This window comes from Myotis daubentonii, chromosome 3 (genome assembly GCF_963259705.1).
Source record: "Myotis daubentonii chromosome 3, mMyoDau2.1, whole genome shotgun sequence".
In the NCBI taxonomy this organism is placed as follows: domain Eukaryota; kingdom Metazoa; phylum Chordata; class Mammalia; order Chiroptera; family Vespertilionidae; genus Myotis; species Myotis daubentonii.
The window spans coordinates 125,718,629-125,740,468 of record NC_081842.1 but is presented as its reverse complement, the minus strand read 5'-3'; the positions used below and the strand labels follow the sequence as shown (position 1 = coordinate 125,740,468).

The window sequence follows — 21,840 nt, the reverse complement described above, 5'->3', positions numbered from 1 at the left end:
CCTGGGTTGTGGGTTTGATCCTTGGTCTGGGAGTGTGCGGCAGGCAACCAAATGATAGTTCTCTCTCACATTGATGTTGCTCTCTCTCCCTTCCTCTCTCTCTAAAATCAATAAAAACATATCTTAGGGTAAGGATTTAAAAAAGAGAAAGAATAAGAATTGTGTTTTATTTACTTATATATTATAGAAGGATGGGACATACCTTTTTAAGACTGGTTCCAAAAACATTTTTTAATTAGATAATCATAATTCCCAAATGCAGTGACCAGTTAGTTAGGTCAGTGTGTTGGTGGAGGTTGGGACTGTGGGAAGGGAATGGCAAACCTCATTCTCTGGCTGGTGTTTCCCGCAGGCAGATAGCTTAGACACTGAAGCGGGGTGAGTCCTGCCAGCACAGTGCTTTGTCTCTTACCCAGCGCCCTGGCCTGGGCGCTTCACATGTGTGTCTGGGCACACAGCACACCCTTGTCCGGCGCGGCACCCTCATCCCACAGGCCCGGAGCTACAAGGCCGCTGTGCCTGCCAGCCTGGAGATAGGCTGTTTGACAGGAACGGGGAATCTTTTTTTTTTTTTTTTTTTAATGAAATCGTATAAGCAAGGAGTTTCTAAAATCATCATTTGTCATGGAATACCAGCAAAGCTGTAGGCTTTTAAACCCCATCGGGCCGAGCGTGGGTGACAGAGTGAGTGGGTGAGAAGGCAGAGCCGTTGGCGTCGGCCAGAGGCGGGGGTTTGCATGTTGAGGACATGTGCAGGGGTTTTCAGGACGGACTTAGTTTTTCTCAGAATAGTCACCTGACCTCTGGGTCCTCTTGCAGCACTACCCACATAGCCTGGCCCCAAGAGGGCTTGTCACCAGCCCACGGAGCCGTAGGTAGGGCTCCTGGTTGAGAGGTGACAGGGGAGCTGGATTCGAGTGATGGAGCCACCTGGACCCACCCCTGAGGCTCTGCACCCTCCAAACCCTTCGTGGTCATTCCCGCTGGTTTTGCTTTGGTGCCATCACGCTAAGGGGGAGAGTCCTGGAAATTTTGTCCACAGCCTCTCAGCGGCTGCTGTGTAGGATCAGGGAGTTTCCCAGCTGGATGGGGCCTGGGAGAGGTGTTTGTTTCCTTTTCAGATTGGCCCTCAGATTCCTGGCGGGGAGGTAGTCACTGGGACAGAGCAGCCCCTCCCAACCTTTCTGCTGCCCACACAATACAAGCCGTCGTGGTATTTTCTTATTATTGCAGAATTTATGAAACCAGAAGGAGATACATAGGAAGCGATTTCCTGCAAGGAATTGGCTTACACAATTGTGGGGGCAGGTGGGGCAGACCTGAAATCCAGGGATCAGGCCGGCAGGAGGGGAGTCTGGGTGTCAGGGTGAAGCTGCCGTCCACAGGCAGAATGTTTTTGTCTTCCGCGAGGAAGCCGCGGCTCTGGGTCTACTCTAGGCCTTGCAACTGATGGGGTCAGGCCCACCTAGATTATCTGAGATCATCTCTTTTACTTAACATCAGCTGACTGTGGACTTCAATCACCTCTGCAACATATCCTGACAGCAGCGCCCGCATTACTGTTGATAGAACACCTGGGATCATAGCCTAGCAACATCGACTCAGCAAACTGAGCTGATGACCCAGGCTCTGATGCCTCACTTCCCTTTGGGCCTTGCCTTCCTCCTTCCTCAGCTGAAGTGACTGATCTGGGCAGCACTACTTTCTTTTCTTCCAGGAAAAGTATAAGAATCTGAAAGCTTCTGAAGTCCCCTAAAAGATCTTGCACCCAACACCACATTTCCAACAGAGCTCGCAGAGGGCCTCGGGGCTACTCCTGCACCGTGAGCTCAGATGATTGTGGTCATGCTCCTTTTTTTTACAGGCCAAATGCCTCAATTAAATCTTAATAATGTGCTATTTAATTCTCATAACCTTCAGTAATTTCTCTGCTTATCGTGTATCAAGCTTGTAGGAGTGGCTTCTATGCCTTCGTCATTAAGGTGTTAAGGGAAATGTGATTTTAACAAAGGGGATTTTGTGGTGGTTTCCTTGGATTCGCTTAGTTCTGTTTTTCAATTGATGGATTGATTCTGGTTTATGAGAATCTCTGTGAGATAAATGTAATGAGAAGAAGGAGTGTAGACTGTCATTGTAGGCTATTTCTCTTCCTCAGTCTTCTTAGAACAAACCTCAGCCCTGCTCTGAAATTCACCAGGTTGGTGAAGAACGAAGAGGTCAAATGAGACCCATGAATGATTTGGCAATAATTATGTTATTATATATGGTAATGATGCATAGTATTATTACTTATAAAAACTAACATATAGCCATAAGGTAGGGCTCCTGGTTGAGAGGTGACAGTGGAGCTGTATTCGAGTGATGGAGCCACTGTGTTCAGGCATTCTATGCTTCTTTGATGCTCATAATAGCCCATTTTTCCGATGACAAAACTGAGGCACAGACTCCAGATGGCTGAACCAGTGTCACAAGTTCATAAGCGCTAGGGACAGGATTTGAACCCAGGCTGTCTGGCACTGGTCTCCAGGTTCTTAGCTATGCGTGAAAGGGCTGCACACTAGATGCTTGAGATATTTTTGGGTTCGAATCTATGATGCATCCCTAAGATGACAGTTTTTTGTGACCTTTGTTTTACATAACAAAGGAGAGGTTGCTGCCATAAGTGAAAACCTACTCAGATGACTTGAAGTTGGCCCATTGGCAAAGAAAGTAGCTCTAAGAAGTGATGACATCGTGTGCAGCCTGGGCCTTCACAGGTGCTGCTGGCAGCTGGCAGCTCAGAGCCATGGACAGCTGCTTGTGGGTGACCTATTATTCAACACATCCCAGGTGCTTCGAGGGTGGCTGGGTTGGGGACATCATCCCCTGCTGGTGGCAGGTGTCCCTGCCTTTCAAGACCAAGGCCAGTGGCCTGGCCAGGAGTCTAGAAGCACCTCCGAAGTGTGTGAAGCATTGACCAACCTCTGCCGTGTGCAGAGCTGGGCAGGCCCTTCGTGGGCAGAGAGGGTCTACCTGCCACGTCCTCCCTCCTGCGCATGCCGGGGCGTAAGCTTTTAACATCCTGATGGATTTCTCCCTCTCTTTCACTTAGAAAACCCGATTCCCATCACCCAGAAGGAACATGGGATTAATGGCAAGCTTCAAGCGCCTGTGGTTCTTTGGTAATTGCTTTAAAAACACACATCCTTATAGCCACCTTTAGAACGTAGTTGATTTCAGGCAGTTTGGAAAGAATTTCTGGTGAGTTGAGGCAAAATGGTGATTATCTGCAAGTGTCATGCCTGTGTCCTCACATCAGATCGCTGTTTTCCATCGCCCCTGCAGGAATGCTGAATTGCCATGTAGCTGCATCTTTCTACCCCAATAAAACACAGTGAACCCCAGCTAGGATTGCTACAAACGCAGGAGTGCAGAGGTTGGGAAGTGATTTTAATTACTAAGCCAGCTGTCAGAGATGTGCATCGGGGAGGCAAGAACATTGCTCCCGAGTAGAGATCTGGGGACCTTGTTAACCTGCAGGTGCTGATTCTTGGGTCTGGGTGGGGCCTGAGCGCGCGCCTCTAACACACTCCCAGGAGCTGCTGATGCTTCAGGTCCAAGTAGCAAGGAGTTAGAGGATTGCTCAGACCACTCATGGGAGAAGAACAAGAGAAGCCCACAGAGGAAACACCGGCCATGAACTCATACCTACAGTAACACCAACAGGTGCCCCGGGCACGGCGTCCCATTTGCAGGGAGGGGAGAATGAGAAGTCAGACTGGAATCATTGGCCTACACGGGGCAACTTTCCTTCATCATCCGCCAACCTAGCCCCGGTTTAGAAGGCTGCCTGTGATGCTTGTGTGATGGTGCATGGCGTGGTTAGTGTGTGGGACTGGACATCCCCTAAGGGGGCCTGTGGGGTGGAACTGGAGTTGCAGATATTTTCCTACTCGGGTCTCACAAAACTAAGGAGAAAGGCATGCCCGTTGCACCCGCTTCGTGCGCCGCCCATGTGAAGCCATGCTGCTGTTTGGCATCATGTATCTCTGTGACTTTGTTTAAAGGTCACCTGAGTAGGCAGGTGCTAAATTTCCTCATTTGATACGAGCCTGTGCCACGCCGCAGACGCTGAACCCACCCCGCCCAAAGCCCATTTCGAATTTCCATAGCAAATCCACCGCTCGGGCTGAGCAAGTGAAAGCTAGAACCTGCAGCTGGTAGTCTTTTCTAAAAAGATTCCAGTTGCTTTACTATGTTTAAGAGCAGAGATGCCAGACCCCGCGTGCATGCATGAGCCCCCTGGGAGGTCATCTTTGAAGTGAGCCTGGCCTGTGCGTAGAAAAGAGCATCATCACAGCCGGTGGCCAGGAGACGGCTGTTTAATCCTGTTTTCTTAATTAAATGGAAACAAAGTTCTTTAGACGCTGTTCTCTGGAGGTCAAGTTTCTCTCGCTCACGATAGCTGGGATCATGATGCCTGTTTGTGTGGAGCAGGGATGGAAATTCTGAGCGAGTTATTATTTCTCCCCTATGAGCCTGTGCAGGCATTGGCTGGCATGGTGCTCTCTCCTTGGTGGGGCTGATTCTGTCCTGCAAGTGTAGTTTGTCTGTTCTCCTCTTTAATCTGTTCTCCTTCACTGCCTTGCAACCCCCACCTCGGTGCTGGCCTCTAGACAGTCAGAAAGTAGGCGATGGGCTGTGGCAACTGACCTACAATCAGTGTCTAGACTAGACCAGGGATGGGCAAACTTTTTGACTTGAGGGCCACAATGGGTTCTTAAACTGGACCGGAGGGCCGGAACAAAAGTATGGATGGAGTGTTTGTGTGAACTAATATAAATTCAAAGTAAACATCATTACATGAAAGGGTACTGTCTTTTTTTTTTTTTTTTAGTTTTATTCATTTCAAACGGGCCGTAGTTTGCCCATGGCTGGTCTAGACACAGATGCATGAAAAGTACTTTCTCCTGAGAGTCTTCTTTAAAAAAAAAAAAAAAAAAAAAAAAAAAAGGTTCATTTTACCTACAGTTAAAAACAAAAAAGGCAAGCCAGCTTTAGGGAGAAGAAGAGCAAACGAACTTGTGTGTTCTAAAGTACGTGAACCCTGCTGTCTGCTGCAGTGTGAGGACTTACCTCTGTTTCAGGAGCTCACGTAGCGGGTCTCTACTGGTTGGCAGCTGGGCGCTGCCATCTAAGTTGGGGACCATCTTTGACTCCGGGTCAAATTGAGAGCCTAGATTCTTGCAAACAGGAGGGACCATGGTGTCCTTCCATCCAGTAGGCATTTAGTGGAGGCAGACACTGGTGTTGTTTGGAGCTGTGAAGATCAGACAGACACCCCCACCCCCACCCCCGCCATGGTATCTACCTGATAGGACCAGAGAGAGGGAAGCATCACACCCAGGTCACAGTGGACAGAGAGCCCCCGTGGGGAGAAGCTTCCCATGAGAACATCACAAGATCCAAGTCAGCTAGCTATACTGTTTGGGTTTCGTCTTGTTCAAAAGGAGGGACGTGCAGGTGGGTGGGCGTGAGCAGATGGTGCTCCTGGGTGCCCTGTGCAGAGAATGAGAGGGTCCCCTAATACAGCCTGGTAGAGGGAAGGAGTGGCGACAGGCGGGCACGACAGAGTCCACTCTACAAGACACGCAGTGGCCTCCAGAGAGCAGAAGTGAGAATAATGTGCTATGCAAACACTCTGCCCCCTTGCAGTGTTTGCTAGCTTCTGGACTAGGCAACTCTGAATTATAATGTTCTTTTGCCACTGACTTGCTCTGTGACCTTGAGCAATGATCTCGCTCCCTTCCCCATCTGATCCTCAGCTCATCTAGCTGTAAAAATGAGGGTCTTGACTTACTGTATAGGGCTCTCAGATGACCAGCAAATAACCCCGATTTGACAGTTCTTGGTTGGTTAAGAAGTGCACTGGCCCCGGTGCCCCCGTGGCTCCCCCAGGCCAGGGGCAGGATGCTCATGTCTCTCTTGTCCTTTCTGTGTTCCAGGAATAGAGCTGTGTCCCCCTGGAAAACGGTTCATGATCACCATGGTGGCCAGCTTCGTGGCCATGGCGGGGCAGCTCCTCATGCCCGGGCTGGCGGCGCTGTGCCGGGACTGGCAGGTGCTGCAGGCACTCATCATCTGCCCCTTCCTGCTCATGCTGCTGTACTGGTCGTGAGTATCCCCGCAGGCTGCCCATGCAGCTGCCCGCACGCGGAAGGCCGCGCCCACCCCAGGAGACACAGAGGAAGCATAGGGCTGGGACCCACTATCCCCAATCTCCCCCTTGTGTCAGCGTGTGTGTTGTGAGGGAATGTTGCTCTTTCTTTTTTATTTTATTTTATTTATTTTTTAAATGTCTTGTTAGAGACATTTACCAGCTCTGACCACGTGCTCTTCTCAGTCTGGTGTCACACCTATTCGCTGGGTTATTCCGATGTGATTTTCATGAATGGATTTGCGAAGGGGGGATCCTTGGGTTGGGAGATGTTCAAGGAAATTCAGCAAAGCCACCTGGTCTCCTCTGGACTACAGAGGGGCAAGTGCCGGGCCCTCGGTCGCCACCCAGCAGCTGCAGCCCAGGCTTGTGTGGCCCACAGAGCTGGGAACAGCTGCTGTGTGGTCCTGTGGGGGAGTCTGCTCGCCCTGCTCTGACACGTTCAGGAGGAATTTTAGGGCCACGTGTGCCTTTTCCATTTCTAAGGTTTAAGTTTGGGGCTTGCTGACTTTAGGAAAAAAGAAACTGCTAAGCACACAGGTTTTAAGCTATGACCTGGGCAACTAGATTTTTAAAACTCCCAGGGGATTAACGTGTAGCTGAGATTGGAAACCACCACTCTTAGACAGTTGTTAGGGAAAAAAGGAGTGTCCTGACCTTTTTATAAATAACCCTTCTCTTTCTTTGCCTTCCGTCCCACCCCCACACCCCATGCCAACACTCTTGCTTCCCCACAAGTACAGGGTACTGTCGCGTAGATTATAATACTGTGCTATTTCTATTCCTTCGTCACCAGTGGCAACCAGATGTCCGGCAAGAAGTCAGTCAGTGTGTCTCAGCTTTGTTCACAGAGCGGAGCGGGCACTACTGGGGCTTCCTTTTTTCAAAGGTGCCAGGGAGGAGAAGAAAGCCCCTGCCTTTAACTTTGCCAGGGCCACCCCCCAGGTTGTCACCCCCAGCAGATAAAAGTCGGTGAGCGAGGCTCCTTTTCCTCTAGAGCCCAAGAGCCTCAGCAGCAGCGAGGAGCCTAAAGGCCATCTGCTGGCGAGGGCCCCATCGCACAGCGGCCACACCGCGCTCCTCCCACCAGCGCCTCTGCCAGGCTTCTAGACCTGAGGTCCTCCCGCAGGAACCACACAGGTTTCAGATCCTGCTCCCTCCAGCAGGATGGCCCTGGCCAGTGTGGCTCAGTTGGTTGGGGTGTCCTCCCGTGCACCAAAGGGTTGCCGGTTTGATTCCTGGTCAGGACACATGCCTGGGTTGCTAGATCCCCAGTAGGGGATGTGCAGGAGGCAGCTGATGGATGTTTCTCTCTCCCTCTCCCTTCCTCTCTCTCTAAAAATCAATGAAAATATTTTAAAAATAAGAGGCAGAGAATGAAATGGTTTCCCCAGAGCAGGAAGCAGTGGGCAGCTCTTCCCTTAATCAGTCAGAGGAAGCCCTTCCTGTTCCTCCCTGCGCCCGGGGCCGGGCTGGGCTTGTTTTGTACTTTGGGGCATTTATTTATTTAACAAGTGTTTATATAGTGTCTGCTCTATGCCAGACGCACATGCTAGCACTACACAAAGAGTAGACCATTCAGTCTTCCTATCCACCACCCCACCGAGAAGATGACAAAACTGAGGCGCCCAGCTGGCCCTGAAACCCAGCGCTTGTGCTGTCTCCCACCTTCCCTCGGCTGCCATCCACTTGTCTTGGGAGAGGAGCCCCGTTGCCCTAGAGCATCTTCCGTGTGGTCTGGCATCCTCCGCCTCCCTCCTCTCACTTCCTGGCCTCCACAGCACCCAAGGGCAGAAGTGCTGTCTCCTGGCCCCTGGGGGTTGTTGGGCCAGGTAGGCACAGCCTTTTGGAGACCCACACTCCTGTGAGGGCAAACAGGGTGTCTCCATTACCTCCAGGCTCTGAGTCTCAGCCCTGGTTCTGCTCCCACCTGTCCCAGGTAGGAGGGCACCTGATGGAGAGAAATGGCAGAGAAGGGTTCCCTGGAATGGGCCTGGGGTCCTGGCCCACGTGGGAAAGGGCTGGGGAGGGGGCGTGATTTGTCTTATTCTTGTTCATTTCAATTTAAAATGCATCAGGGTTAATGACAGGCAAGGCAAGGCATTCATGTACTTACGTACATTATCAAACCTAAGGAGAGTTATTTGAAACAAAACTCTACAGTGGAAAGGGTATCCAGGGTACTCTGACAAGTAAAATGTGTGTGTGGACAGACAGATGAACGGATGTCCCGGTGCACTGGCACCGAGTAGTTACTGCTCTGGCACCGCCGTCTGGATCAACCTGCTCTGCTCACACATGTTAACGGCTGTGATCGTAATCGGCATTATTTTTTATTTATATTATTATTTAAGGTGCTTGGCACATGTCTGGCCTACAGCAGGTGCTCACTAATATTAGCTACTGTTGTTACGATGATTATATCACCTCTTAGCATGTTGGCAGCCTGGCAGTACCGGGCAGGTGAAGACACCAGGAGGGAGAGACGTATTCCATTTCACCTAGCAGATCGAAAGCCTCCGTAACAGTCATTGGCTTTTAAAGGCCACTGCACTGCCTCTCCTTTTTTGTCATTTCTGATTCCCTCCCGCCTCCCATCGCTGCCGCGGGAAGCTGTGGCTCCCCAGGCTCTGGTCTGACAGGGTGACGTGGGCTGCTGGGGGAGGTGGTGAGCTGCAGCGCCAGTCCCAGGACCAGCTATTGGTGACAAAATATTGAAAGTCACTTGCTTTCCTTTAATGAGCAGGTATTTATTTTGTGCGCCCAGGGGGCCAGCAGTGCCCTTGGTGCTTTGCAGTGACTCTAAGAGCTGTGCATGAACAAGGGTCATAAACCAAACTGTATGACACAAGTCGCCACAACCAGGGTCCTGGGTAACAACAAAGAGGTGGACGGGGGTTGGAGGGATCTTCTGGTTCCAATTGTGGGCTAAGCTGACAGGGACCCTCCAAACACACACAGATGCCGAATAAGATACACATTAGCCAAAGTGTTACACAGCACTGAGCTCCGTGCAAGCCCTGGGAGTTCCCTGGGCCCAGACCAAGCAGAGCATTTGAGCAGGACTGACCAGGCAGCTGCAGGACATCCGAACCGGAAAAAGGAGCTTGGACTTCAGCACCTGCACAGGGGGCTGGAGCTGAGATCTAAGGCCCTATCTCTTAGAATCAGGGCCCTTAAATGAAACCAGGGGTCAGAACTGTTGGTGAAAACGGAGCTGAGGGTGGAAGAGTTCATCCATAGAAACTGGAGCCTCGATGTCTGCACCACACATGCTGTGTGTTCTAAATTCCAAGGCTCCAACGTTAATGTAAGAACCAGTGAGTTCTTCAGAACCTCAAGGCCAAATGGACCCCCCCACCCCACCCCCGCAGGGGAGAACCACTGGGGCCAGGCACTCAAGATTCACTCCAAAGAAATGTTCACCAAGGATAAGCTCACAGGCAAAATTCACAGAGCTCATCACAAGGGCCAAAAACTATAAATTGGGGAGCTTGCATACCAGGAACTCCAGAAAATAGGCAATCTGAGAGGTAAGTTAATGAACTAACTTATTAAGTAGTTACCACAACCCCACACCAATTGCTGTTCTAGATACTAAGTATTCTAGATACTGCACATGCATACGAGCAGGTCCCCACTCACGTGAAAACTCCCTTACAGTGGGGTGGGAGGGAGCCCACTGACCATGAAGCCATCAACAAGCGAAGGGCATGGATTCACTGACCAGCACATGACGAAGGTGAGACGCTGCCGGGGACAGCAAGGGACAGCAGGGTGATCAGAAGGGCCGCTCTGAAGAGGCGACATTCCTTTCTGAGACATAAATGATCAGAAGGAGGAAGTCACAGTTCTGCGAGGAAATGTGTTCCCAGCACACGGGAGCAGCCAGGGCCACAGCTGGCTCCCACTGTTTTTTCTGGAAGAGGAAGCAAGGCCAGTGTGCCTGGAACATGAGGGGAAAGGGGCGGGGGGCAAGCTCAGACGCAGGTGGGTCAGACCACCTGGGGCCTGAAGCCCAGCGATTTCTTCTAAAAGCCGGAAGACACGTTGGAGGTTTATGCAGGTCAGGGATATGCTCTGGCGCATGCTCTGGGGTCACTGTCTGCAGTGTGGCGAGTGGTCGTGGATGGGTGAGAGGGGCAGAGGGCTGCCACACTGGCTGGCCCGTGAGAGGTGGTGTGGTGCCTGCACTGGGGGGGGGGGGGGGTGACTGGAAGGGGTCTGACCCCAGGTACACCCTGTAAGTGGCTTCGTGGAGGCTTGCCAGTGGGTCTGCGTTGGCGGGTGGGATAAGGAACGGCAGTAACTCGGGTTTGGATGGTTTGCTGAGATGGGGCCGGAGCTCCCTGAAACGTGGAGGCCCATCTAGGAAATGGAGCGTGAAGTCCTGTCCTGAGAGCAGTTGGAAGGGTGACAGAAATGAGATCACTGGCTGAGGGGGAGCTTCGAAAAGGCGGGTTTTGAACTTGAGGACAATAGGGAACCACTGTAAGGAGTGCAGAGACTTGATTGAAACCACAGCCTGCATTAAATTACAGGGTTTATTCGCATCCAGATCTGGTGAGGCCAACAGAGCAGGAGGCGAAGTCTCTGAGTAGTTACTCAGCTCCCAAGAGGAGGGCCGCTCCACATCACGGGGGGGCCACACAGGAGGCACCGGGTCAGTCAGGAGGCTGAGCGAAGGAGGGGGCAGGAGCCTTCACTGTGGTTTCCTCAGGGAAGGAACTGGTGAGTCAGGTGAGCAGGCCTTGTGTTGGCTGGTTTGAATAACTTCAGGGGGCCGTGGGGCACCCAGACTCTCCGCTGGTTGTCTGGTACCTGGCCCTGGGTGGTTAGGGCAGGGGAATGATGCCAGAGAGCGAGAGCCCCATCGAGGAGGTGGTGGGGGTGTCGGCTCTGGATCTCGGGGTTTGTATTTGAAAGGTGCACTCATAGGTTAGTTGTTTGCTAAATGTAGGAATTTCCTTCCAAGAAACATAAAAAACACAGGAAATAAAAAGGCATGATTAGTGCATAGCCCTACAGCAGCTATAGGGTTACAGAAAGCTCTGGAACGATGTGCCCATGGCGCTGGAGAAGCCAGCCGGAAAGAGGTGGCAGCAGAGGACTGATGTGCCCGGGACTGGATGAGAGTTTGGGCAGGGGGTGTGGTGAGCACAGGTGGATTCCCCCGGATGGGGGAGATGCAGTGCCCTAGCAAGTGGAGCTACGATGGGAAACTGGTGTCATTGCACGTGCTGCCTATGGCTGCTCCTACCTTCCGGGTCCGGGAACCACAAGCTGTGCTTGCCCAAGGGCTGTAGGCAAAGGAAGACTTTCAGGGCTGAGTGGCCCAAGAGAACAGAAGGATGTGCTTCTTAGCTGTTGGTGCTTCCGCAGGCTTTGCAGAGTCAAACCTAGGCACGTCATTGTGAAGCGCAAACAGAAGAAGAGAGGGTACTTGGGAATATTTTTACCTGAGTGTAAGCACTGTCAGAGGTGGAGGGTAACTCCATGGATGGGTGCGGGTCCCTGAGACCCAGGCAGCCTTTGAACCTCATGGCACTGGGGCCAGATAGGAATGCTCATCTAGTCATCTTGCTTGGGAATTTACTACCACTGAAGATAGGGTGGCAAAAACTCGGATTTGATATGCTAGGAATTGGCAGGTGAGGACAGAATGGAAGGCAAGGCTACTGGGAAGCTGCCTTCTAATTGTACAGATCGTACAAAAGGTGTCCCTTCCAGGTGGCTCAGCCCGCTCCAGGTCACGTGGTGACACACCTCCCTGTGCAGAGCTCTCAGGCAGCACACAGCCTGCGGCCTGCCTTTGGGGGTCCAGGTGTGTGCTAGAACCGTGGTCAGCAAACTGCGGCTCGTGAGCCACATGCGGCTCTTTGGCCCCTTGAGTGTGGCTCTTCCTAAGCCTTAGGAGTACCCTAATTAAGTTAATAACAATGTACCCACCTATATAGTTTAGGTTTAAAAAATTTGGCTCTCAAAAGAAATTTCAATCGTTGTACTGTTGATATTTGGCTCTGTTGACTAATGAGTTTGCCAACCACTGGACTAGAACATCTAGGAAAACTGCAGGGTGGAAAATCAGGAGGGTAATACATGGATACATGGAGCGGGTGACAGAGTTTTCCGAGTGGAACTCACTGTTGAGGAGTGACATGGGAGTGAGAAGCCTGCCCACGTGGTATCTACCTAAAGGTTATTTTGGTGGAAACAACGGGAAGTAGGAAGTCGAAGAGATGATAAAGATGTTAGTGACACTTTCCCAAAATGTTAGTGCATGTCATCACCGTACCTTAAAATGTAAGTTAGGGAGCAGAGTACACGTGATGCTTTGTGAAAACAAGAATGTCCATGTCTGCATGTGCGGGGACAGTTGTGATGCCATTCAGTAAGCTCCCCTGAGGGCTCTCACTGTACATGAGAGCGTGCACCCTTCTTCCAGCAATGTTTCTGGGTGTCAGGGGTCATCATAAACATGGAGGACACTGTCCTGCCCCATGGAACAGCCTGGCAAGGCGGCTGATGCGCTGTGACATACACTAATGCACAGGTCTTAAAATGTTAGGGACACACTTTCCCGGAGATCAACAACAAATCTCTGGGAAAGTGTGAGGCTCCATTAACCAAAATATTCCTGGGTTAGGGAGGGCAGGTAGGCAGTGGGATTATTCTGGTGTTTAGCAGGGGAAACCAGGGCATCAAAAAGCTCCCCAGAGCCTGGCTGGTGTGGCTCAGTGAATGAGCATCCACCATGAACCAGGAGGTCTTGGTTCCATTCCCAGTCAAGGTGCATGCCTGGTTTGCGGGCTAGATCCCCAGTGGGGGACGTGCAGGAGGCAGCCAATCAATGATTCTCTCTCATCACTGATGTTTCTATCTTCTCCCCTCTCTTTTCCTCTCTGAAATCAATAAAAATAAATACATTCTTTTAAGTGTTCCCCGGAGCACTCAGAAAAGTGGGCAAGTCATTAAAATTTGGTTTTCGGACGTCAGTGGTTCTCAGAGTGCAGCCTCTGAACCAACAACGTCCTCACTACCCTGGAACTTGTTAGAAACACAAAGTCAGTGTTGGGTGTGGGGCCAGAGGTTATGGTTTAGGACCCCGCCCCCCGCCCCCAGGGTATGTCACTCAGACCCAGTTCAAGAAGTGCTGTCCTAACACTTCTCCCCCACCTGCAGTTAACACAGAGTAATACTGAATGTTGAGTATAATTGAAAAAAACTTTTAAAAAAATTTGATCTTAAATTTTCAGTATTTATCATTTTTTGAAAACATTTTAAATTTATTTTTTCAACTACAGTTTTTATTCTAAAAGGACTTATTAAAAAGATGTCTCTTTTAAAAAAATAAAATAAAAACTAAAAATAATTTTTTAGGAAAAGGACTATTGCCCTGTGCCAGGCTGCCCATCACAGAAGAGAAAGCCAGACGTCTTGCATAAGGGACGGGACCCTCGGGAGCCAGGTGCTGCTGAGGGGCAGAACGGAGCTCAGAGGGCTGTGGACACACCTCCGTCAGAAGCGGTTTCTGGTTCTGCAGGGAAATGAAACGTGTGTCCTTGAAGGGCCAGGTGACGCCGTGCAGGACCTGGTGCTTGCCAGCTCCACCGCAGAGCACAGAGCCGCCTTTTTTTTTCTTTTAATATATTTTATTGATTTTTTACAGAGAGGAAGGGAGAGGGATAGAGAGTTAGAAGCATCTATGAGAGAGAAACATAGATCAGCTGCCTCCTGCACACTCCCTACTGGGTATGTGCCCGCAACCAAGGTACGTGCCCTTTGGGACCCTTCAGTCCGCAGGCGGATGCTCTATCCACTGAGCCACACCAGTTAGGGCCAGAGTTGTCTTGATCATCCAGACAACAGATGTCATGGAAATTCCCGGGACTGGTGGACGAGGGCGTCAAAATCTCAGTGCTGGATCTAAGCATTTCATCTGCTCTGTGAGAACATAAGCCTATGTGCATGTGTGTTCTGGAGTCTTAAGTGATGGGCCGTGACCTTGCTTACCTGTCCTTGCACGGGCAGCCAGGTGGGGCGCTGGCCGCACTTACCCTCACGCCCTCCCGGGGCAGTTCACAGGGACCCTGTGAGGGAGGAGCCCTCGGAGCCTCACACAGGCGGCGGCGCAGGAACCGCCTGGGGAAAGAACAGCAGGTGGGGATGCGTGAAGACGGTGAATTATTAACCACACTCGGTTCGCTAGAATTTCATTCTGACAAGAGGAAAGTGCTGCTGGCAGTCACCGCGAACATCTGGGAAAGCAAGAAGAAGATAAGGACGGTGCGGGAAATCACGAGGAAATGAGAGAAAGACGGAGCCGCCCACGGAACTGTGGCGCCTAAGCCCTGGTGTCAGGGCCCCCAGTGGAAGGGAAACCTTGAAGCGAGGAAACTGGAGCGTGCCCCGGGAGGAGGGGGCGGCACAGTCACACCCTTAGGGGGAAAGATGCTAAAAGGATTTTAATTTTTAGCAATTTCAGGAAAAAGCCAGTGTAAAACATTTAAATGGCCTCCAGTTAGATAATATCCAGAAAAGAAATTGCCAACTATTCCAATATGTAAATAGTCCAAATATCACTGGCTCTTTTAACTATCATCAGAAATATTTTGGCCAGAATAGCCATAATTGTTAATATTTCTACAGAGTCTGCTTTGTCAGGTGCTGCTAAGAACTTTCTATAGCCCTTTAGTCCTCCCATTGACTCTCTGGAATAGGAACTGAGACAGTCCAGAATGGACGGAGAAACTGGGGCTCCCACACAATGCTTACAGCCTCTACGGCCAGGTGGCCAGCAGGGGACCCCAGAGCCAGAATGAGTATACCAGGGGGTGACTCAGGGCACAGTGCCGTGGTGCTGCAGGGCCCCAGCCTGGGACCACATGCTGGTGGAGGGCGACTCCTGGGCGGCCAAGAGCATATGTGCGGGCACAGAGCTAAGCTGCTCACCCGGGAGGAACTTTCTCTTCCAGTTCTCGTCTTTATTTAGTTTATATTGCTTAACGTTTACACAAACATCTTTGAAAATCTTCGGGGAGTGTCTCACTCCTTCCCCTAATGGAGGCTTAATAAAAATTTAGGTGGATGAATCCATTTTTATTCTTGCATTGTTGAAATGATTTTACAAGACCCTTTAAAATTCATTCCAGCAGTTATGAGCCTTTTTTTCTGCCCGCACACACTTCCTCCATCAAAAATGGTTTTATTTCGCCCGCCCGCCTGGCCGGCATGGCTCAGTGATTGAGTGTCGACCTGTGTACCAGGAGGTCATGGTTGGATTCCTTGTCGGGGCACATGCTCAGGCCAATGGGGATGTGCAGGAAGCAGCTAATCAGTGATTCTCTCTCATCATTGATGTTTCTATCTCTCCCTTCCTCTCTGAAATCAATAAAATATATATATATATTTTTTAAATGGTTTTATTTCAGCCCTGGCCGGGTGACTTAGTTGGTTAGACCATCATCCTGTACACCAAAAGGTTGCGAGTTTGATTCCCAGTCAGGGCATGTACCCAGGTTGCAGGTTTAATCCCTGGTCAGAGTGTGTACCAATCCATGTTTCTCACATCAACCCCTGCTCTCTCTCTCTCTCTCTCTCTCTCTCTCTCTCTCTCTCTCAAAATCAATAGAAACATCCTTGGGTGAGGATTTTAAAAATTGTTTCATTTCAAAAGGGAGCAGAGTACCACATTATGTCAACGCTGTTCCAGATAAAATGGGGCTGAGAGGTTCCCTACATACCGGGGGGGATGCAAATTCCATTATACCAACACTTAGCCACACAGGAGAATATTTTCCTCAGAGGAAACTGGAAGCAATGGATCATAAAAAGCATATATAGCAGTGGTTCTCAACCTTCTGGCCCTTTAAATACAGTTCCTCATGTTGTGACCCAACCATAAAATTATTTTCGTTGCTATTTCATAACTGTAATGTTGCTACTGTTAAGAATCATAATGTAAATATCTGATATGCAGGATGGTCTTAGGCGACCCCTGTGAAAGGGTCGTTCGACCGCCAAAGGGGTCACGACCCACAGGTTGAGAACTGCTAATATATAGTCTCTGGGAACTCAAATAAATCTGCAATAATTCTTTTTATAGGTTATCAGATAATTAATTTGGGGAGACTTATAGGAAACTTAAAGCAAACACAATTTTTTTAGTCGAATTCTATTTGTTTAAAAATTATCTAGGTGGGTAATGCTGACCAAAGGCAAAGTATAAATAAAAATGGTGGTCAACATTTTATTCCGAACCAAGAAGGAACAACTAAAAGTGAGATAAAAATGTCCTCTACATTGGTGCTTTGGGAGCTGCTGATGGCATGGAATTTTAGGGAGCCCTCAGGCAAGAGGCTGCCCAGTTTTCAACTTCTGAGTATACAGAGATTACATAAAATAGCAGGAACCCCTGTGGTCAACAAGACTGCTTCCTGGTAGAAGCAGAGAAAGGCCTGTGCTGGGTCGGGGGTGGGGGAGGTGTAGCCTCTGCTCCAAAGGCCAGCGCGACCGACTCCAGGGCCCCCTCTTTGTCCTCCCTGTCCCCATGCCCAGAATGAGCTCCAGCACCGCCTCTCACGACCCCCGCCGAGGAGGAGGGGTCACTGGGCCCTGCCAGCAGGCTGACCTCAGGGTCTGTGTGTTCTGTGGGAGTGGAGGCATTGAGCTGTTGGCGGCTGGCAGGAGTCAAGTAGATGGCCCTCTGGTGACAGGTGTCTCGTGATCGCTGCTAAGCAGTCGCTGCAGCAGCTGGCACAAGCCCACGTGGGTGATTAAAGAGAGGCCAGGGCCCAGCTCCCATCCCTGGGGACTGGCGAAGCACACATCAGCGTCACAGGAAGTGGGAATCCGGACAGATCAGCACGGCTGCCCTCAGTCGCTGGGCTTCGGTGGCCAGCTGTGCCTGTTTCTGCGGAACTTGGGAGAGGGAGCACCGCAGAGGCAAGAGGCTGCTTTCCAGAGCCTTGTATGAGGTTAGGGCAAAGCCAGCAGCGCCACAGGGTAAACCAGTCAGTGAGTGTGTGGCTTCGGCTCCGTTGTCTCCTGCCTGGGTAAGATGGGAGCCGGCAGGGCAGGAGGAGCTCGGTCCGGGGAGAGGGGTGACTGGGCGCCTTAAACAGGCTGCTCAGACAGATGCCCCAATAAAACTCCATTTTGAGAAAAGCAACATAAACCCTTTCATTGTTCCTTCTGCCCACTTACCTCCTCAAATTGTTTTTCAACATCACATTTATTTTTATCATTTATAAAAATGCCAGATTAATTCCCCCTGCAGCATTACATTTTGAATGCCCCATGGAATATATACTTTCTGCAGCCTGATAATTGCTTATGTGGTAAAAAAACAAAAACAAAACAAACACACAAAAAAACAGAAGGAGAAAGAGCACAAGGAGGGAGAAAGTGGAGAAAACTAACCCAGCTACAGAATTTTTTCTGCTGAATTCCTAGTATTCATGTTTGCAGTATTCACTGAGAAAGATTTTAAATGTTCCCAATTATTACACATTCAGAGTTGCTTAATCTAAAAGGCTAGCTCCAAACACATCTTAGTGCTGCCTTCATTCCGCATGGCCAAAACCGAAAGCATCAATACAACGTTTGTTCAGTGCGATGCCATGATCAGCATTTTTCGTACCTTCCAGAAAGAGGCAGCCATTACCACTAGTCCCTTGAAGCAAATCGCGATAGAGAATGTTGGAGCTGAGTGAGGCCTTAGTATCATTCCACCATCCGTTGCCCATTATCACCCATTCTACAGATGTGGGGAAACTGAGGCCTGAAGGGTTAGGTGACCTGCTCAGTCACAAAACTGGTTTATAAGCCCAAGATTCCTGATATGTTCCCTCCACATTTCTATAGTAAAAGAAGTAGGGAGCTTGCATATACATTATTTGGAAAAGCAATAGAGCCAATCAATGGTGTCAGTGTATGTGGCAAATTAGTGGGATGGCCATTTAAATAAAAGAATTCCTTGTTTTACAAAGAGATTTGCAAGAAGAGTTCATTTGCATTGGGAAAACATTGGGTTTTAACCATCCTAAGAGCCAATTTTTTAATTTGTTTTAAATTTATTTTTTTTTAATCCTCACCCAAGTATATTTTTTCCATTGATTTTTTTTTTGAGAGTGTGGAGGGGAGGGGGGAGAGGAGGAGTGGGAGGGAAGGAGAGAGAGAGACAGAAAGAGAGAAAGGGAGAGACATTGATGTAAGAGAGACATATCAATTGGTTACCTCCCATATACACCCTGGGGCCTGGGATCGAGCCTGCAACTGAGGTGCATGCCATTGACTGGGAATCAAACCTGAGACCCTTTAGTCCACTGGCTGACACTCTAACCATTGAGCAAACCAGGGCAGAAGAGCCAGGGCGTAACTTTTTTTGATTACATGATATTCAGCTCTTCTCTCTAAATTACTAAGTTTGACTCAAATCATAAACTTGACATTTTTAAAGAGCTAATTCATGTCCATTTGCTATCTCTTGACCTGAACCTACTTCTCTAAAAACAGAACTAGTTTTTTTTAAAAAAAAATCCAAGTGAAAACTTATCTGCTTGTCCAATACTATATTTTGTAAGAGCTTTGAACCAGAAACTTAAAAATATTCTCCCAATTGGTATTTAATTCAATGCTAGACTTTGAATTATTTTTTTTAATTTGGAGAATCTTTTCAGAATTTCATATTGACTGTGATACTTGGTAGAACCCCAAAATAATAGCTAGAATCACCTCTGTAAATCCAAAGCACCTTCCTACAGTCTAAGACTTTCTTCATAGACGTGTTCAGGGAAGCTTCAGTCCTACAGCGCCCTCCGTGATTCTTCCCCCTCCCTCCCCCGTCTCACAGTGTCCTTCCCTCTGCATTGGGCAACCTATTTGATAGAAGCTCTTACCTGTAAGGCATTTGTTAATCTACATGCTTTTCTTGACTGGCAGGTTGAGCATGCTCAGTACATGTTTATTCCAGGAATGATGTAATGTTGCATCACAACACGAAGGCATACCTGTCTACACTGAGTTATAAAACTAAGCACTTCAGTAAAACAAGTGACTTGAAGATAAATTCCAGGGTGTTTGCAGTTCATCTTATTTCCTTTCTATATATTTTGAGTAAATATTCTCATGTAATTCAAAGAGGACAGATATGCTAAAATGTAGAGAACGCCATGCTGGCATTTTATCAGGACAGGTGGTAAATGAGTTAGCAGGAAAGCAGCCCAGGTGGTACACCTGTCTGTCAGATCCTCCAGTTGGGTAGAAGGAATGCTTGGTTTTATTCTTAAATGTCAAGGAAAAAATATCAGCTTCATAGTATTAAGAAAGGATCAAGTCTTGAGTTTTAATGACTGATTCTATGGAGTTACAGGTCACAGGGACTAAGATGGAAAACAGATCCATGAATGTGAATCAGATGGGCTTGAGACTTAGCCAAACAGTAGAAAAAGCGGGAGTGCAGACAAAGCTGGGAAAGTGTCTGAGAAGCAGCACGTGACTATGAAACCATAAGGTGCTGTGGTCTGGAAGGCAGCGGCGAGGGGGGTGCTGCGGAGGAGGGGCGGGTAGGGCCTTGTTTCATTGCACACTGACACTGGGCTTTGAGGAACAACATCCAGTGGCATCAATCAGGGGAACAGGCCACGTTTCTGTCCTGATGTGGTAACATTTACGTGATGCCCATGGAAAAATGGTTCCATGTAAATAAATGTCATCTCTTTAAGGATTAACACTTTATTGTGGCTATTTGGTAGATATCTTTCTAAAATATACTTTTTCTACTTTTAAACAGCTCTATAAACATCATGTGATGTGGAGAAATGACAGTGGTGTAGGGGTCTAAAGACCAAGTGCCATGTCTGTCCCTGCCTGGATGTCCCCAGGAAGGCATTGTCTGGGCTCAGCCCACCTGTTGTGCACTGTGGGGCTGGGCCACGTGCAAATCCGAGACCCTTTCTGACTCTGAAGTTTTCAGTGTTGTAACTTCGCCTGTTCTCGGTGAGCGATTCAAGGATGTTCATCATGGCATCAGGCATGTCTGTGGTACAGCAGTGTGAGCCTTCCAGGGGTTCCCAGTGTGTGAGGCCCTGTGCCTGCCAGCCTGGTGGAGGTGTGGACACCTGGCTTTCCCATGCTGTCTTCTAGGAGCCAGCGTGTCCTCTCTGCTCCAAACGCCTCCCCCACCCCTGCCTGTGGCCTGGGGACTTCTAACCTGGAACTCGGGGTCCTCCTCTGAAGAAAATCTGTTTTCAGTGGTTGGCTTCTTTAACCTTCTTGTTATTCAGTCAGAAGCGTTTTTCACTTACTTTCTAGTTCTTGGCGCTTTGTAGAATAATTGAGGCCACAGGGGAAGTGACCGTGTGGTGGCTTTAGGTTCTAAGAACTGAAATTCAGGTTGTGCAGGTTGTTCTGAGGCTGGATCACCCTTGCAGTGGTGCCCTCTGCTCACAAGTAGATCGTTAGTGTGGGTGTATCCAGATAGAAACCTGTGTGTACAACACACAAGGGTGACGGTTCCTGGACCCGTCGGTGGGCAAATGTGTAGCGGTCTGGAAGGAAGGGAAATTTTGAGAGCAAAACTGGTATCTTGCACTGAAAGTGGGCAGTGGCTATAGCGGAGGAAGCACGAGGTCGATGGGCGTGTGAGTGCCCACAGGGCGACTGGAGGGTCCACACCACCATCGAGGGGTCAGCCCCTCGTGGGGAAGAGGCAGTGCAGGGGGGCCAGATTGGGACAAGAGGTCAAGGAGGGCTTTTGTCTTCTCTGGAATATTTTAATTTTTAAGTAGTATGGATTTATGTGTGATTTGCTTAATTAAAAATTACTTTTCTAGCCAAAGATGTTGACTCCAGTTTCCTCAGCTGTAACTCTTTGCCAATGGTAATCCCACCTCTGACTGTGGCTGGGATAGCCTCAGGGAACCAGGCAGGTATCCCCCAGTGTCGTTACTGGGCAAACGCCTCATGCTGTGTCACCATGGGCAGCCCTCCCATCACCTATTGGAAATACAGAACTGCCAAGCTCTCATCACAGTCTCTGGCTACTCAGCACGGATAGTCAATATTTTTGCAGTGAAATTCTGTGCCACATGAGGTCAGGTCAGTTCAGGTTCCATTGCCAAGTGAGATGAATGGGAAGGGCTGTGGATTTCAGAAGCTTTTGGGTTCTGGAATTGTGACTAGGGACTGTGGACCCTCTAACCATCCTGAACATGTTTGGGAGAAGGCCTCCAGATGACCAGTCACTGGCCTTGGGGTAAGAGGACCATCAGCCACGAGGAGATGAGACTTCTGCCCAGCAGTGATTTTTTTTGCTCTTATTCTGCCCCTTGCTTCCTGCAGTGGCTTTCAAACTAAACAGGACCAGTTTTGCCCAGTTCCTTTCCACAGAAGCCCTGGGACTCGCTGAATCGCCAGCTTAGTGATCACAGCCTGAGAATCTCAAGTGAGGCTGTCTGCTTTCAATCTAGCTCGGCCACTTTAATACCTGTGTTATCTGGGCAGTGTACTTGGACTTTCTTTGCCGTTTTCCCATCTGTAGAGAGGCGTAATAATAGTACTGCTGCATAATGAGCTTGAAAAAATTAAACGTTTCCAGTTTTTGAAACTTCCCGTTCCACTATTCACTCCATGGACTATTTCCT

General features: G+C 49.3%; 1 protein-coding gene across 7 annotated transcripts in view; it reads left to right on the top strand.

Annotated features, from left to right (window-relative positions):
• Nucleotides 1-21,840, top strand: part of SLC22A23 (solute carrier family 22 member 23) — a 185,902-nt gene that overhangs the window by 127,677 nt on the left and 36,385 nt on the right. For 5 of the 7 annotated variants that reach the window (XR_009451905.1, XM_059688456.1, XM_059688457.1 and 2 more), the window contains one exon: nucleotides 5,985-6,153. Coding sequence is in view for 6 of the 7 variants with exons in the window: in XM_059688456.1 (XP_059544439.1) it covers nucleotides 5,985-6,153 (169 nt within the window). In the remaining variant the exon portion in view is untranslated. Of the gene's footprint in view, nucleotides 1-3,091; nucleotides 3,181-5,984; nucleotides 6,154-21,840 lie in introns of those variants that run through there. The other 2 variants (XM_059688462.1, XM_059688470.1) reach the window with 2 other exon arrangements.